The sequence below is a fragment of the Nanorana parkeri genome, unplaced genomic scaffold, assembly GCF_000935625.1.
Source record: "Nanorana parkeri isolate BGI_ZX_2015 unplaced genomic scaffold, ASM93562v1 scaffold1119, whole genome shotgun sequence".
Lineage (NCBI taxonomy): Eukaryota > Metazoa > Chordata > Amphibia > Anura > Dicroglossidae > Nanorana > Nanorana parkeri.
In genome coordinates this window covers 275,439-294,149 of record NW_017307387.1, presented here as the reverse complement: position 1 = coordinate 294,149, position 18,711 = coordinate 275,439, and the positions used below count along the sequence as shown (strand labels likewise).

The 18,711-nt window shown below is 48.6% G+C and overlaps 1 protein-coding gene across 2 annotated transcripts in view; it reads right to left on the bottom strand.

The window, feature by feature from the left end:
* SRF (serum response factor) overlaps positions 1-18,711 on the bottom strand; it is a 27,361-nt gene that overhangs the window by 1,946 nt on the left and 6,704 nt on the right. The window contains exons 2-4 of one of the 2 annotated variants that reach the window (XM_018567940.1): positions 15,487-15,753; positions 1,123-1,351; positions 67-186 (exon numbers count right to left, since the gene is read on the bottom strand). In XM_018567940.1, the coding sequence (XP_018423442.1) occupies positions 67-186; positions 1,123-1,351; positions 15,487-15,753 (616 nt within the window). The remainder of the gene's footprint in view (positions 1-66; positions 187-1,122; positions 1,352-15,486; positions 15,754-18,711) is intronic. The other variant, XM_018567942.1, reaches the window with a different exon arrangement.

The following is an 18,711-nucleotide window of genomic DNA, read 5'->3' as shown; positions in this document are numbered from 1 at the left end:
CCCACACCCACACCCCCACACACACCCACACACACACACAGCAGAGTTCAGCAGCGTTGCACCCACCTGTCCCACTAGACGACGTCTGCACCAGATCCGAGCTGCTGTCACTGGACGGAGAAGCCTGTGTGGCCGGGTGAACTTGGATGGCTTGTACAGGAAGTTGCTGAGCTACAGCTCCACCTGCAGGAAGGAGAAGGGATTGCATCAACAGATCGGCAAAACACATGAACTTCCAATAACAGTACAAAGAACAAAAACAGTGCCGAGCGAGTGTGTGATCAGCCATACAGATTATAATCCATGTTTCCTGTCAGTAGTCTCCCTACATCTGATATCTCTCCCCCCCATTAATCTGAGTGCAGGCGGCCATCTTGGTACAGGCAGGTCTTTGCTTCTCAGATCAGAACTTCCAGCATGGAGACCAGCGACAAGCATAATAATGACATCAGCAAATCTCACTCCAAATCTGATGACTCGCAGTCAGAGGCAGCAGTGCTGGAGATGATCTCACATTGCAGAGATACAAATATGAGGCCACAGGACAGGAAGTGATCAGACACAGGAAGTGCTCTGCTAGATTACAGGAGGAATTCAAGACAAAACTGCGTTCTTCATCAGGGTAGTGCCCGGGCACAATCCACACTTCTAAATGTTCCTTATAACATAGCAAAATGCCACTTTTGAGACCAGGTCCACTTCAAGGTCACCATGGGGGGGTGGGGGGGGAAATTTATCATAACTGGAGCAGATAGAATCTGATTGGTTGCCATGCTGCTCCAGATTCTAACTGAACAAACTGACGATAGAAGCTGATTGGTTGCTCCAGGTGTGATAAATTGCCCCCCCATGTTTGGTAGAGGTGTTTGTGAGGAAGGACTGTACTGGAGCAATATATTATGGAAGGTTAAGCGATCACCTTAAAATCAATAAGCCAATATTAAATCAATAAACAGGCATCAGATGAGGTTCTGCAAGACCAGAACCTGCAAAAATCAGGATTTAGGGTCAGGGCAGACGATACCAATCAGAACTGGTACGTAGTCTCATGGGAAGGACGATGCCGTCCTATACTTGTGCCGTCCGGGGCCATGGCAGTCTAGTGCCCAGGGTTGTGCTTACCAGACATCAGCGTGAAGCCAGTGGGCAGCTGCATCAGGCCTCCAGAACTCATGGCGCTGCCCTCCGTCTTGAGAACAGTTCCGTTTGCGCTGGTGACCGGTGCCAGGTAGTTTGTGATGGGGAAGGAGTGCCCGCTGGTAACCTGCATGGAGGTGGACGTGGTGGGTGCAGTCTGGATGGTGGAGGTGCCCGGGAGGTTGGAGATGGTGAAGGCCGGCTTCAAGGAGTCCTAAGTAAAAGGGAAGAGATGTGTTAGAGGAATTTGCATATAAAAAAGAAAACACAAAAACATGCAGAATGGTAAACTGAACATCTACCCTCATCATCCTGTCACCTATGATATACATGATTATCACTGCCATGAAGAATCCATCCTGCTTTATAGAAAACATGCCAATTGGCAAATAATAACTACTTTAACCTCTTCCTGCCCGGGGGATTTTCTTACTATTTGCACACTAATGATAAAACCTGAATTTTTTGGCTAGAAAACAGCTTCAGACCCCCAAACAATCATCTATGTTCTGAAAGCAGAGGCCCGTGGAATAAAAAAAATGCTAGTTGCAATTGTTTTATGTCACACGGTTTTTGCACAAATGTTTATCAAACCGGTATTTTTAGGGGGAAAATAAACAAAATAAAAATTCAGTGCACAGAAACAGAATAGAATACCCACTTTTTTGGTAAAATGGAAAAAACGGGGTCACGCCGGGTAAGTTGGGTAACTGCATGGTACGTCTATACAGGCGCCTGGTACGTCTATACAGGCGCCGGATCGCTTGTACATGAACAGTCATGGCTGTTAAAAACGACACTAAGAACACGGCTACTGCCGTGTTCTTGCGGGCCGCCGTCTAGACTTATTGCGACCCAGAAACGGTTAAAATGTATTAGTTAACCCCTTCATGACCGAGGCCCTTTCCCCCCCATGTTCACATCTACATTTTAGGCCTGAAAATTACCGGAAAACCCCTAAGGCCCCATTCACACTGAGCGACATGAAAATCGCACGACGAGCGATATTGAGCGACGTGTCGCGCGACATTTTCCTATTGGGCTGTATGCAATCAGGAGCAAAATCGCTCTAAAAAAGGGTCATGTAGGAGCGACAAGCTACAAGCGATATTGAGCGACGAGATGTGAACAGCTCCATTGAAATGTATTGGAGAAGCTACATAGAGCGATATTGCGCGGAAATATGAGCGATATCGCTGCAAAAATCGCGCGATAAATCGCTCAGTGTGAACGGGGCCTAAATGTTATATATTTTCTGAAAGCCGAGACCCTGTGCGCAACTCCTTATCAAACTCCATAATTTAGTGGAAAATGCACTTAAAATGCCCCAAAACACAATACCTATTTTTAAAAATAAAAGATGAAGTTACAACGGATACCCAACATGCCCAGGTAAAAAAATTGTGTGCGCGTCCCTGAAACCGCGACAAAATTCAGTACCCCAAAAAGTCCATAGACGACGATTTAAAAAGCCCCCCGCAGATCATCAGTTTATAGATACGTGCAGATGCTGGCCCGAGAATTATTGCTCTCATTTCGGCGTGCGTGGCGATACCCAACATGAGTAGGGCCATCGTCGTTTTCATACGTAGGCGCACCGGACGCATATTTTTTAAATCTATTTTACAACCATTTTTTGTTTTAAACTTTACTTTAATTGCTATTAGAGCTGCACGAATTATTCGAGTAAGTCGATTAAAATCGACGATGGAAGAAACGTCAACGTTTTCCATCGTTGATTCGCCGGCTATAATTTAAAATTTCCCGCTCACACTCGCATGTTCGCTGCTCCATACACGAGCTACACACGCCACGCCCACCGCATAAGCCGCACACATGCCAAGCCGGACACGCGCCCGCAGAGCACGTCGCAAGGGTTCCGGTAAGGATGGGGGGGGGGGCTGGGAAACGGGTAAGGGGGACCTGTATTTTTTTTTTCCGACGGTCCTGCCATTTTGAAACCGAATGCCCTAACTATTGACTCCCAGCTGTGGCCACCCCAGCCCTGGCATCAGCAAGGCACACAGTGCACTGCTTATCACTAATCCCCAATAGCCACCATCCTCTCACTGCACTTCACTTCCAAAGAGCATGGGCAACAATTCAGAGGACTAGACTGACATACCAATGTGTATACTATAGGTCTCATCTCACCTGTTTTAACTGCAGAACACCAGCAGCTATAGAGGAACAACAAATCCCAGCAATATATTAAACAGCCTGTATAATGTATTATCGCTGGCATTTGTTGTATTCCTATATAGCTGCTGGTATTCTGCATTGCGCCGCAATAATAAATTATACAGCGGCGCAGTGCAGAATACCCGCACCTACAGAGGACTACAAATCCCAGCAATAGTACACTGTAGTGTACTATTGCTGCGATTTGTTGTATTCCTCCATAGCTGCGGGTATTCTGCACTGCGCCGCTGTATAATGTACTATATTGCACAGCACACTTTTTTTTACTTCCACCGCTCCAAGCTTGCTCCCGTGATTGACTACAATCTCAGTACAAACTAGTAGTCCATCACTCAGATTAACCGATTAAATCAAACTTAATAAATCGGCCAACTAATCGATTTTGAAAATAAATCATTAGCTGCAGCCCTAATTGCTATCACAAGCCCCCCATGTAATAGATTAGTGGTGACAGGTCCTCTTTAAGGTGATGCTGGGGGTCCAAAAGACCCCCAGTGTCACCTTTACACTTGAAATAAGCTATTGAAGGGCAGATCGCATTTCAATAGCTTATAGCTGGGCTTCCCGGAGCCCAGAACTGACAGCCCAGGGACCGGAACGGATGTAATCTGCATCGGTCCCGGGCCTATAGTGCAGGGGGAGACTAGGGATGCACCGATACTGGTATCGATATCGGTGCCGATACCGAGTATTTGGGCGAGTAATCGCTCAAATGCTCCGATGCCTAGCACGTGTACTTCCTGTATCAGGAAACCGGGCAGCGAGTCATTACGCGCTGCCCGGTTTCCTGATTGGCCGGGAAGCAGCTCCATGTTCTCTCGTCACTTGTGATGAGAGAGAGTGGAGCCGACTTCCTGGCCAATCAGGAAGCCGGGCAGCTTGTAATAACGCGCTACCCGGCTTCCTGATTGGTCGTGAAGCAGGCCGCCGTGTAATGATGCAGCGCCCGGCATTCTGATTGGCCGGGAAGTTGGCTTCATGCTCCCTCGTCATCTCATGACCAGGGAACATGGAGCCGGCCTCCCGGCCAATCAGAAAGCAGGGTGCCGCGTCATTACACCGAGCCTGGCTTCCATGATTGGCCAGCAAGACGGCTCCGGCTGGGTACTGGAGGAAGGCCGCGTTCTGGCTGGAGAGGCCCCGGGGGTGACAGGCTGGACATACCAAGGTAAGAGGGGACACACTTGTTAATCGGGAAGCCGGGTGTCTTTACACGCCACCTGGCTCCCTGAATGGGACTTCCGTTACTAGGTAATTGGTATCGGCGAGTAACGAATAAAAATGATCGGTACTCAGTACCAAAATACTGGTATCGGTGCATTCCTAGAGGAGACCATAGTGCAGGGAGGAGTCGGGGAACGGAGGTTCGCCGATCTCCTCCCCAACACCCGAGAACCTGGTCCCGTAGGAGGGGCAGGGGAGCCCAGGAAACACGGCGGGGGTGTCGGGCTGCCCCCTGTTTACCGGCCCATAGAAGCAATCTGGTGACAGCTGAGGCGCCACAATCTCTTCTACTATAAAGCCGACAGTCGGCTCCACAAGTGTAAACAGAGTCCCGGCGGCTTTCTGTGTAAATGGGCCCCATGCCAGTGAAGTACACTGTACGTCACTGGTCATGAAGGGGTTAAAGCTACGCGATGTGAATGGGAATGTATAACAAATACAAAATAGGTGATATCCTAATTCGGATGCACAAGTGGAAATACAATGTTTTGGATGACCCCCATCATACATGACTGGAGACCCATCAGGAAATGTATGAAGCAGATAACACGCCAGCACCTCTCCCTCCTGCGTCAGGGCAGTGCTGGCGTCTCAGACGGACGGACGGACGCAGTGCAGGGTGAAGACACAGAGATAACTCCGGCTATCTGAATGAATTTAGAAGCAGCATGTGACCATAGGGACACCGTGTCCTTCACTAGGCCTACACACGCTGCATGCCACCCAATCCATCAGCATGTCACACGCAACTCCCCCCTACACTTCTCCAACCCGGGACAGAGAGAGAAACACTTCCCGGAGTGGCTGATCCACAACCAATACACGTGTGATCAGTCTGCATGAGGAGTCTTGTTACATAGATCACGCTGAGCCCCGCAGAGTACAAACACATTGTAGATGGCGCTGTACAGAACATTCTCTACAGGCGTGACAGCTCAGTCTTTATATGTAGCATGTGCTCTGTATGCGACGTCTTCATACCAAGGAGGGACAGCTCAGTCTGTATATGTAGCGTGTGCTATGTAGCGTGTGCTCTGTACGTGACTTCTTCATACTAAAAGGAGACAGAACTCAGTCTGTATATGTAGCATGTGCTCTATATGCGACGTCCTCATACCAAGGAGGGACAGCTCAGTCTGTATATGTAGCGTGTGCTCTGTACGTGACTTCTTCATACTAAAAGGAGACAGAACTCAGTCTGTATATGTAGCATGTGCTTTATATGCGACGTCCTCATACTAAGGAGGGACAGCTCAGTCTGTATTTGTAGCGTGTGCTCTGTATGTGACGTCTTCATACCAAGGAGGGACAGCTCAGTCTGTATATGTAGTGTGTGCTTTGTATGTGACGTCTTCATACTAAGGAGAAACAGCTCAGTCTGTATTTGTAGCGTGTGCTCTGTATGTGACGTCTTCATACTAAGGAGAAACAGCTCAGTCTGTATGTGTAGCGTGTGCTCTGCATAGGACGTCAGCTAATCTGAAGGATGAATTCACAGCCCCAAGAGCAGACAATTTGCCCGATGCAGACGGACGCGAGTCACACCACCGTGCATGTAGAACTTTCAGCAACGTGTGATGATACAACCGCCTCGCACCATGCTGTGCCCATAGAACTTAATGAAATGTCACTTGTGACATTTAAATAAAGTTCTAAAAAACAAACAACACTACAACAAAAGCCAGCACTGCCAGGCTCCGCACACCACCTGCAGTGCAATGTAGTGCAGTGGCTGGTGCAAAGAGGTCCTAAAGCGGAACTCCAGGCAGAAATGGGAGAATTAACCTCCCTGGTGGTCGGATCATTTACTTTTTTTTCCCCTCTTTTTCCTTTTAAATTTCCTGCCGGTACCGCCCCCCTGCGACGCGGACGCTCGCAAGGGACGGAACCCGGCATGGTCCGGAAGACACAGCGGGGATCGTGGACAATGTAAGTAACGCTACGCTGTAATCCTGAGTGTGGCTCGGGGGTTACCGTTTTTGGTAAAGAAAATGAACCCGGAGCCTCTCTCGGGTTTACCGCCAGGAAGGTTAAAGCAGAACTCGGGCAAAACGTATTAACCCATTGCAATGGGGCAACCCCAAAACTGCAAGGGTTAACTGCTCGTTTTGGTCTAGGGAGGAAAAAAAAAGGAACCACCAGATCCTCAGAGCCGGCCATCACAGCGCTCCCTCCAGCCCGTCTCCTCCTATACTGCAGCAATGGTATTTCCCTCTCCGTCCTCACATCCTATACACATTGTATTGAACGTGATGACTCTGGGACCTTGGGCCGCTGCAGGGGGGGGGGGAGCTGGAATGACCCGTCTAACATGTAGGCTAGAAGGATCGGGCGACTAACTTTATTTCATCCCTAGATGAAAACAAGCAGTTAACCCCTACAGTGGTAGCACCAATGCACGGGTTAATAAGCTTTTCACGGAGTTCTTCTTTAATCCAGGCGTGCATGCATGACGTTTATTATTGTAACGAACTAGTGAAAGTGCCTGAACCTGTTTTACACTCAGCTTATGGTAACATGCAAACCAGCAGATAGTCAGCGGCGCACCGGGCCAGTCAGCGGCGCCCCGGGCCAGTCAGGGTTCTACTGCTTAGCAAACTGCTGTCAGTTGAACACTGTGAACAAGCTTCCAGGAAGGATAAAACACACGGATGATATGTGCCCGGAGGTCACCTCTAAGGGCCCATTCACACCACAGCCAGATTATCTCCAGACCAGACCGTTTCCGGACCCAAAATGCATCCCAATGTATCCTTATCCTCTGTTCACGCCAGTGCAGTCTGTTCCAGACCAGACAAATACTGCATGTCCTATTTTGTCTGGTCTGGAATGCATCAAGAACGCACCTGTAAGAACATTTTAAGCTAAAGAAAAATAAAAAAATTCCAATCTCAGCAAAATCGCGGCAAAAACGCAATGCACTATGGTCCAGATCTGGGCCGGAAAATGGTGTGAACCTGCCCTAAAAGGGTTTTTTTCTTTTATACATTGCGATACTAAAAAAAGGAAAAACTCTACAGAAAAAAGGTCGGGGACAGTCCTGTGTGTGCGATATGGAAGGGAAAATCGAGCGGCTCTCTATCCTGACACGCGTGTTCGTTACACACCAACCAATCACATTCTACACACAGCATAAGGAAACCTATGAAAAGGCTGCAGAGGTCGGCATTCTTCATGGACGGCTTCCCCCACTGGGCCGAGTCTGGTGGTTACATAGATAGGGGAATTCAGAATACTATTCCTTTGAACTGCAGCGGCCATCTTTGTAGTAAACAGGTGTGACATTGTAAATGCCCCCGGGGGGCATTCCTTGCCATTGTCCCAACGGCCACCAGGAGATCAATCAGCACCTCTCAGTCAGGGCCCCGCAGCTGTTACACGAGCTCCTGACCCCTAAAGCTGCCATTTGCTGCACATTTGTCAACTACACGGCCGTCCATCAGAGCCATGCACAATCTGGGTCTGTATCCTGCAACTCATTGTAGGGCTTGTTCACACCATGTCCAGACCACAATGTCCAAAAACACATCCCCGGGTATTCCCGTGGTATTTCTAAGCTTGGCTCACACCAAAATGACGGCATGCACTATTGTTTCTGGTCTGGTACCCTCAAACACACATGTGAACGCATCTGAAAGCCCATTGACACCAACCAACATGGTGTGAACGGGCCCCTCACCATCTACACATCCATGAATGCACCAGATCATAAAACTGAACATGAAAAGTAGAACTAAAGACAAAACCTTTTTGGAGGGATCGTCCGCTCTGTCCCATTGGGGAGATTTCCTGTTTGATGGCCACAACAGGAAGTGAGAAAGTGAAGGAAATCCCTGGTGGTCACCAGAACTAGCGTCCCCGTTGGAAGATTTCCCATCTATTCCTGTTCTGGTGACAACCCAAAATTTGGGATTTTTTTGCTTTCAGTGATGACGGTCACCAGGACATATAGAGAGGGCGAATCATTTGGACAATGACACGGACAGCAAAGAAAACTTGGCCAAGCCTTCTGTACTCTATAAAACCAAAAAAGTGTTTGTACTTCAGTTGCACTTTAAGGCCAACTTTTTATTTTGTTGTGAATGGAGCAGGAAAGGGGTTGGAACCTCTGCCAGTGTTTATTGCCATCAGGGTCCCTGGTTAGGATTACGTTTACTTTCTGTCAAGACAGGAAGTGGTAGAAAATCTGTCCAGTGGGGACAAACATTCCTAGCAAGGAAGGGTTAGAATGTCTGACAGCTACTGCAGCCTGTGGATTCCTGCCCCGGCACTCTCACCTCCATTTCCTGTGCTTGTGTCAGAAGGGCAGGAAGCCAGGGAATTCCTCCCTAATGGGGCCAATAGACAAAACAACTGGCGGAATGTTTAACTTCCCCCAATATTAAAACTGAAAAGAATGACTGGAATTAGATTTAAAGCGACACTACATTTCGGAATACCAGGAAATAAACTTTAGGAGCGCTACTGCCCTGGAGGTGCCGGTACCTCTATGGTAAATGACTAAGTAGGAAGGACAATTGACTCGCGTCTAGGAGGACCACTGGTGTTTCTGGAGATCCCCTGCGGGGTAGCGTCTGAGTGTCAGGTCCCCGAGATGAAACCGTGAGCAAGGGGCACCTAGTTGCGGGTCTGAAAAAAATGTGCATCAGTAAACAAGACCCACGTACTCGGCTGGCCAGGCCGAGCCGCGGCGGCTGGGAGAGGGAGAAGAGCCGCGAATGGCTTGAAAACACCGATAGCCGTGTGACCACAGGCAATGTCGGGCTGGTAAACGGGGGTGCACAAGATTAAACAAGTGGATGTCCGGAGTGGGAGAGAGCAGTGCTTGGGGTGAGCGCTCTCAATAGAATGGCTACGCGTTTCGAGGCACAGCCTCTTTGTCAAGTCTCAATGTAATGCAAACTAAACTCCGGAATGAAGTCCTCAAAATACATTCAAGTCCCTTCACTAATAACAATGTATCTTATTTGTGTATCACTCGGCTGTAGATCCTCCAATCATCTCTGCATTGGTGCTGACACTGTCCTTCCTTCTGGAGGGGGGCTACTTTTGTTCCCCATGGTCCCTGTGTGTGTTGTAAAGTAGTCACCACTCCAAGCTCTCTCCCGGGATGGACTACAATCTCAATACAAATTAGTAAACTAAACATGAGATTGTAGTCCATCCCAGGAGCGAGCTTTGAGCAGTGACTACTTTACAACACACACAGGGACCATGGGGAACAAAAAGTAGCCCCCCTCCAGAAGCAAGGACAGTGTCGGCACCAATTCAGAGATGATTGGAGGATCTGCAGCCGAGTGATACACAAATAAGAGACATTGTTATTAGTGAAGGGCCTTGAATGTATTTTTAGGATTTTGCTCCTGAGTTTGTCACTTTAAAGTGCAAACTAAATCCAACAATTAACATATTTTACTGCACACACAGAGTTATAAAACAAGCGCGGTCTCTGCTCAAAGGGATTCATTTCCCAAAGTAAACGGAGAAGAGAAGGGGGTGCGGGAGGTGAGAAGTAAACATCAGGTCATGTGCAGTCATAATACAGACACCAGTAATGGTGAGAAGGCAGAGAGCGGACATTGTATGGATCATATCACTGACACCAGGTGGGCACACACAGAGGATCGGAGTAATGTTGCTGCAATGTGACCGGGAAGGCGTCTTTCCCATGTAGAAGGTTTGCAGACACTCCCCCCCCCTCCCATAGAGAGAGACAGCTGCAGCTTATAAGGAATGCGGGCGGCCCGCCAGCACAGGACTGAAGGGAAACGTCTCCTTATATGGCCATGGAGGCCGAATCCCAATTTTATCAATGAGAAGTGAGGGAGAGCGAGCACAGCTGTGTCATGACAGGACGAGGGGCCCAACCAACACCTGTCCCTTGTCTGTCCCAAACCATCACTGCTGGGTCACATGGCAGGACAATGTCTGAGACAGAGAAGCCTTCCGAGTACCAGAGAGGTTACCGGTCTCCTCTCCGGCTTCCATCACTGTTACACCACTACTACACGGCACCCTACACTGTACAACGCCGCAGCCCGCGTCCTGATACCGCCATGTGCAACGCCACAGCCCATGTCCGCCGTGCAACGCCCCAGCCCACGTCCCGATACCGCCATCGCCCCGTGCAACGCCGCAGCCCACGCCCACCGTGCTACGCCACAGCCCACGCCCACCGTGCAACGCCACAGCCCACCTCCACCGTGCAACGCCACAGCCCACCTCCACCGTGCAACGCCACAGCCCACCTCCACCGTGCAACGCCACAGCCCACCTCCACCGTGCAACGCCACAGCCCACCTCCACCGTGCAACGCCACAGCCCACCTCCACCGTGCAACGCCACAGCCCACCTCCACCGTGCAACGCCACAGCCCACCTCCACCGTGCAACGCCACAGCCCACCTCCACCGTGCAACGCCACAGCCCACCTCCACCGTGCAACGCCACAGCCCACCTCCACCGTGCAACGCCACAGCCCACCTCCACCGTGCAACGCCACAGCCCACCTCCACCGTGCAACGCCACAGCCCACCTCCACCGTGCAACGCCACAGCCCACCTCCACCGTGCAACGCCACAGCCCACCTCCAGATATTGTCATCACCATACACAACAACGCAGAACATGTCCAGATATCCGTATCACCCGAAATAATTTACAATTCACGTCTATCAGAAGCTCAGAGTCAGCGGAGGAATGATAAACACTTCTGTCTGCTAAAGCCGCTGGGAGGGTTTATAGGCCTGTGCTGCCACCGATGTAGTAGACACCACAACACCCCCAACCCAAGCACAGTCTGCGATTGATCAGCTTCATTGGGGTTTTTATGTGACACTAGAGGTCTAATTGACTTTGATTGATAGCTCCTTAAAGGAGGACCTGTCACCAGCTTTATGCTACCACATAAAGGGTTATCAGGCCACATGGGACAGCAAAAAAAGTTAGTGGTAAAAAAACAAAACCACCTAAAATAAAATGGTAAAAATTACAAAATAAAAAAAAAGGATTTAAGCCCCGGCCCTCATTCATTGGGTGCGCCTACGTATGAGAATGACTATTGCGGTTGCATGTCGGGGATCCCCGTGCACCCCAGAGTGATATCCATCATTCTAGGGACATTATTCCCATTTATCTATAACCTGATGACCCGTAAAAGCTTTTAAAGTGTCACCTAGGGCCAATATTGGTACCGTTTTTTACAGCTTGGAGGGGCGCGTGTCATTTTACAGCTAGACATGTTTGATATCCATTTACTGAACGCAATCTCAATAAATCGGGTATAATATGGTGTATAATCAGGGAGGAAATTGAGAATCAACCTGAAGCCAAAGACCAGGAATGACTCCACACAGAAGGGTGCTCCGAACCATGGACCAAGCAAGAAGCTGGACAACCTGAACCCCCCCAAAATGGGCGATACAAACTTCTGCGAGAAGAAAAAAACCTAGAACCGGACATAGTCAACAAGGAACTGGAATAATCCCCTAGTCGGAACAGGTACTAGACAAGGAACGAAGGAAACATGTCCTGGTAAAAGAAGACCAGCCGGCCCTAAGACGCTACTCATCGGACTTCACGAGGGTCAATAAATGAGAACTCCATGCCTAAAGAAATTGCCGGAACAGACAACCACCTCACCACGGCAAGACTTACCAGGAAAGAACACTGAAATGCACTAACAACCTGCAAAGGGTGTGAAAGGGACTGCCAAGTCCACCTAGAGAACCCAGGACTCAATCCCACAAAAGTCAGCATGACTAAAAAGGTAATTGTGCATAGGAGCACCCCAAAAATGGTGGCAGGAGATGAGGTTAGAGACCCCTTGAATCTTTTAAGCCATTCGCTGTTCTTGTCAGAGGACACCAACAGCAGGAGACTAGTTTGTTCTACCCACAGACAGCTCAGGGTGACACACGGTCCTCCTATAACATGGGGTATGAGATGGACAAACGTCTCCAGAAGGTCCCTGTTGGTGAACTAGTCTGCAGAGGATCCCCCACCCACATCGCTGTCCACAACTGGAACTTAAGACACGAAGGAAGGACTTCTGGCTTGGACACCATCAAGGTATTGGTGTCTTCACCACCAGAAGACCTAACCAAAGAGTGATCTTGTCATACGGAAGGAACCACCTGTTCTGGAAATCCAGAATGTAGCCCCAGGGACAGTAATTCTCATTAAGAGGGGATGGAGAGAGAAATCCTCATCTGCTGTCTAATAGGGAAGAGGAGTGATGAGGCCAGAACTACTTCACCCATAGAGGCACCCACAGGAGCAGTGTAAGAGGCTGAAGCAGACCAAACGAGATTGGAGAGGGAGAAAGAACCTCAAATAGGATTTCCCTCAACACCCCACAGTGACTGCTCTCTTAACAGGTCTGAGTGTCTCACAATGGGGATGCTATGGGAAGTACTAAGGCAAACATTGAAGCTGACAGTAGAACTAGGGGTGCAGGGGTGCAACTAAAGAGCCTCATGAGGTTGGAGAACAAGTTCTGATCCTAGTTGATTAGGAGTCAGAAATAGTCAATGCAACCAGTGGCGCACCACTCCATTCCCACCACCATCAGCCCCGTGTTAACCCTTCCAGCAGGAAAGCAGCTTCTGTTGCTTAGCCAGATCCAGCTACTGTCAGTCTTCAGGGCGAGGGAAAGCGCAGAGCCAATGTCGGTGGCTTTGAACCTGGAAAGTGCTCCGCCACTAACTTATGGGGAAAGTGCCTAACATTCAGAAGTCAATTCCAGGCTAGTCCCACATCATCCAGTCCAGCAGATAGCTTCCATGTGGAGGAGATCAGCTCAAGCAGTGATGTAGCAAGCAATATTGATTGAATAAAAAAAAAAAAAGAAAAGGAAAAGGCAGCGAGCAGAATAGTTCCACCTTTCCAAGCAGATCAGCTAAAAAAAATCCATCCTCCTAGGACACAATCATGAAACTGAGGCATTATGGGTAGAAGGGTCATCCGGGTTGGTCTTTGTTTTCCAGTGGCCAATTCTCCTGTTAACAGCCGACAGCCCCACTCCACAAAAAAAAAAAATCAAAAAAAAAAAAAAAAAAAAAAAGAGAAGAAGAACTGGAACGCATCCGGCACGCGGTAAAATCACGCTGAAAAAACGCGCTGCACGCATAGCACCGCGTCTGCAGATCATGGTGTGACCAAGCCCAATTGCAAAATGATTTTACTACCAATGCACTGAGAAAAGAGGGACAAAAGGAAAAAAAAATAAGATCCCCCCTACACAGTAATGAACACAGTCCAGGTATCTCCAACATCCTACATGGCACACCACACCATACAACAGGTGTGTCCAGGTATCTCCAACATCCTACATGGCACACCACACCATACAACAGGTCGTGTCCAGACAGCCCCAACATCCTGTGCGGACCCAGAAACCATACAACGCACACTTTGGCATCACACCACACAGCACCCAATATACTGCCAGCGTCTAGATCTCTCCATCACACTACAACACAACCCGTGTCCAGATATAGTTATCACACTGCACAGCACCCAACCCAGTACAACACACGGCTTGTGTCCAGATATCACTATCATCTAAACTACAGGTCATCAGTAAGGGACCGGTATGATTTTTAAAGTAAACTCAAAATTGTAACAGTTTAGGCTGGGTTCACACCTGGACGTTCCTAATAGCTGCGTTTTAGCCCTTGTAGCATGTTTTTCTGTGCAGTGAAACGCACGTTCGACGCTCGTTTTTTAATCACCCTGGCGGTATGATTGTGGGTGCTTGATGTGAGACACAAAGTGACCCACACCAGGAAGTACACATTGGCTTTTGGAATGGTTACATATACTTTACACAACATTGAGAAACAAAAAGATATGAGCTGTGTATAGTACATTCACTTGTCTAATCCAATGTTCATACATTGTGCCGCCCCTACATCACCTTCACCAACACTGTGCCCCCTCCCTATTGACTTCAATGCACCGCCACGCCCCCTCCCCAAAACAAAAGTGAGCCGCCGGGTTGCGTTCCAGAGGCCAAACGCACTCTTTATGGTGTGAATGGTCCCAGAAAGGAGTAGCCCCACAGTTGTTTCAATGGACACAGAATCAATGCCCCACCACTAGTAAAAAGAGGACATCACAGAGGCGTAGTGGTTAGCACTTGCAGCCCCCGGTTCAAATCCCTGTCAGGACACTATCTGTATGGAGTCTGCATGTTCTCCCTGTGCTTGCTGAATTCTCTCCAGGTACTTAGGTTCCTCCTACACTCCAAAGACATGCTGGAAGGTTAATTGGCTCCTCTCTAAATCGGCCCTGTTTGTATGCATTAGAGGTAGGGACTTTACACTGTAAGCTCCTTGAGGGCAGGGGCTGATGCGGATGCAAAATTGTCCACGCCATATAAATAACTATAGTAAATAAATCAGCACTTCATGCGAGGACAGAACAAAGCTTCATCCATTACAGAGGAGACCATTGACCCCTCTGTCATGAACACAGGGCAGCTGGCAGAGGTCACTGCTCCCCTCCTCTATGCTGGGCAGGGACCACAACAAATATAAATACGGAGGGCTGCCCCCTGCTTTTTGTCATACTGAACCTCTAGCTTCAATATTTTTAGTGTTACTGGCTGGAGCAATCCCCCTTCTTCCAGGTCAGTGACTTAAAAACTATTTCATTTATAGTCAACTAGTATTTTCAGAAGCAGATCAGCAATGGCTGCTCCTCAAATCACCTCAACTGGTTCCCTTCAAATAGAAGTGAAATAAAAGCTTGATCCAGATCAAAAGATCTCAGATCAAAAACTATATAAAACATACAGAAACTCATCTGTGCCTCCAGGATTGATTTTTCTGCCGACACAAGGCTGAGGTGACCGTACATGACAACACAAAATATTATTGAGAGAGTGAACCCGTATGCAGAAAGTACTGCATACTGCTCACCTTGGTCTCTCCACTGCTGTCAGATTCAGACACCTGGTAGGTGAGGTCGGTCTCCTCGAAGCCTGTTGCACTCATTCGCTGGTCGGTGGAGGGGTCGGAGCGTGGCGGAGAGTCCGGAGAGTTTAAACAAGTCTGTATTAATGCCTTCCCGGTCTCGCTGGTTATCATTGGCTGAAGTTTCCTGGTGGCGAAGGTATACACGTGACCCGTCTCACTGGCGACAAGCAGCAGGACCTGCGTTCCAGTCAGCGTAGACAGCTCATAGGCCTAAGAAGAAAAAAAGAAGAAAAAAAGAAGAAAAAAAGAAGAAGAAAAAAAAAACAAGTGTTTAGTCTTTATACAGACAGAGGGGCTCACAGAACGTTATTGCATACAAGGCCCACAATCACTCAGAGGACACAACACCCTCCTCATCACAACAACCAGTAATAAGAGCTTTAAACACTTGGTTCTCAACTGCTGGGTCGTCACCCCAAAAGTGGGTCGCGACCCCTTGTTCAATGGGTCGCAGCTTCCCTTTTCTAGGCCTCCCCCTAGCACAGCACTGTCAGTTCTCGTGCCAAGTAGCCATTCAAAATATGCTGCCCGGTGCCGAGTGTCAGCCTGAGGTGGGGTGGAATGGACCTATGGCCTGCGAGAGAGCTCCATCCATACATGCATTGCTTACAGCTCCCTCGAGTGCCCTATAGAGGTGCCTGGACCGGACTGACGTCACATTCTGGTTCCCGACACCTCTTCCCGGGCGTGCAAGGGAGCTGTAAGCAATGCACGTATAGATGGAGCTTCGTCACAGCACAGCAGCCCCAACTGGACCCCAGGCTAAGGATCTTCGCTGAATACTGAAAAATGGCCTGGCCAGGAAGGGGGTGAAACACTATGGCCTTCAAGGGGTTAAAAAAAAAAAAAAAACATAACATTTTCTGGAGTTGGAGTGTCTGAGAATGTCTGCGAGGGTGCGTGTGTGTGGGCGTGTGGGCGTGTGTGTGCCCATTCACACTAGTGCAGTGCGTTAATCGAACAGTTCTGTGCAATTAACGTACTGTACCACACAATTGCACCTACTACGTGTTCTGGTGCAGGAGGTGCGTTGCCATTCATTTGAATGGCACCCCAAACACACCTCCTGCCACAGTTCAATGGCCCGCGCCAGAACGTGCGGTACCGCAATGCGTGCATTTCACTGCGTCTTGGGCCGCGACTTAATGACCAAGGACAAATGTGGGTCCTGAGCTTACACAGGTTGAGAACCACTGCTTTAAACCAACACAGAACATACAGTCATCAAGCACAGAGTCATCAAAGCAACCCCATATGGAGACAATCTCCCAACACTAAATCGTCATATCTGGCTGCAGAAAACTAACATGATTGGGTGTGATAGGTTTGCACCCATTGAGGTGTCCCTGGTATTAGAAGTTACCTCCAGTTTGGATCCTGCAGAGATTACCACTCTCATATATACACACACACGTGGCTGCTCCCACCTCCAACAGACAAGATTGCAGTTGACAAACTTGCTCTTCATGGATGTGGCAGCAGAGACCAAACTCAGCACCGACATCACATTAAAAGCACACACACACACACACACACACACACACACACACACACACACACTTTCATTTTCTATTTTCAGGCTCCCCCCGCCCCCCCTTTGTCACTTGGTGACCCTGCCAGTTAGACACTTCCTGTTCTAAGATGACAAAAATGACTCGCTATTCGGAATCTACGGAGGAGCATTGTCGTCACTGTAGAATAGGGCTACACAACCTCTCCATAACACAGTGGGGAGGTGTTTTGTAGTCCTCAGATATAGCTGTGAACAACGCAAGTGATATAAGCAAAGGCGGAGAGTATAAGGGCTTGTTCACACCAAGCGCGGAGCAGATCCAGAGCAGAGCAGGTGCAGACCGGATCAAAACTGCGTCCAATGTATTCCAATGGTATTTTTTGCTCCAGTTCACATTGCAGCATGCAGTTGCAGAGCAGATGAAAAAACTGCAGCAGGCCCTATTTTACCTGCTCTGGAACGCATCAAAAACGCATGCCAATGCCTGGAACACACTGAAAGCACACTTTAAAACTATATATATTTTTAACCAAAAAGAGCCCGGAACGCATCAAAAACGCGTCAAAAAGACTAGCGTGCGTGTGCAGAACCCTGACCGGATCTGCTCTGCATTTGGTGTGAACAAGGCCTAAGACATTAGCTCACAAGATTTTGGGCAGGATCAACAGGTTGTTGTTGTTGTTGTCGCCCCCCTCCCCCCTCCAATATAACAAAACACTTCCAATGGTATATTTAAAAGACCAAAAAGGTGTTATCAGTTTACATTCACTTTCCAAGAAGTCTATGCTGAGAGAAAAGTACATACAGTCTCCCCACCACTGATGTCTGCTTGTGTAAATGCCAGTTTTCTGGCTGTCATACTACTACTCTGCTGGATTTAAAGTAACCCCCGTACCCTGACTGAGCCCAATAAAGTGAACAGGCAAAGGCACTTTAGAAGAAGCCCTCGTCCATCTCTGTATCTATACGCATTGTGGAGAATCTTATTTTCAACGTTCACAACACCGGATTTATTATCAGATATTTCTTGTGATCTTTGTGAAGAAATACACATACAGTGGTCGGGGACGGCTGGTTATAAAAGTATTTTAGCTGCTTGATTACAATATGTAACTAGAATAATGTCCATATACGGGGCACAGATACATTTTAAAGTCCATCTCCAGGCAAACCAAAAAGCCACCCCCTGTATTAGACGTGAGAACCCTGGGGACATTTCACCAGCCAGAGCAGAGGGGGAGAAGAAGAGAGCGCCGAGTGCTGGGGAGGAATAGGGATCAGGTAGGTAAAAGTGCTTCACTCCAGTCGCCTAGGAATAAACAAGCATTTGAAGCACGGGTGGGCTTTGCTGGAACTACAAATCCCATAAGGCATTGCAAGATTCTCACAGCCACAGGCATGACTCCAAGAGACAGATACATCAAGGGATTTGTAGTTTCACCACAGCTGGAGTGCCAAGAGTTTGCCCACCCATGTTTTAAAGGGCAAGTCCACTTTCTCACAAAATGTGAACATTAACTTGCCCAGACCACTCCTGGCCCCCTCTGTTTATACCTTTCTGTTGCAATCACTATCCCCCACCAGCCGGTGTATGATCCATACTCCGTACACCACACTGCAGCCTTGCAGTTCTTAGTGGCATGAGAAGGGTGGCA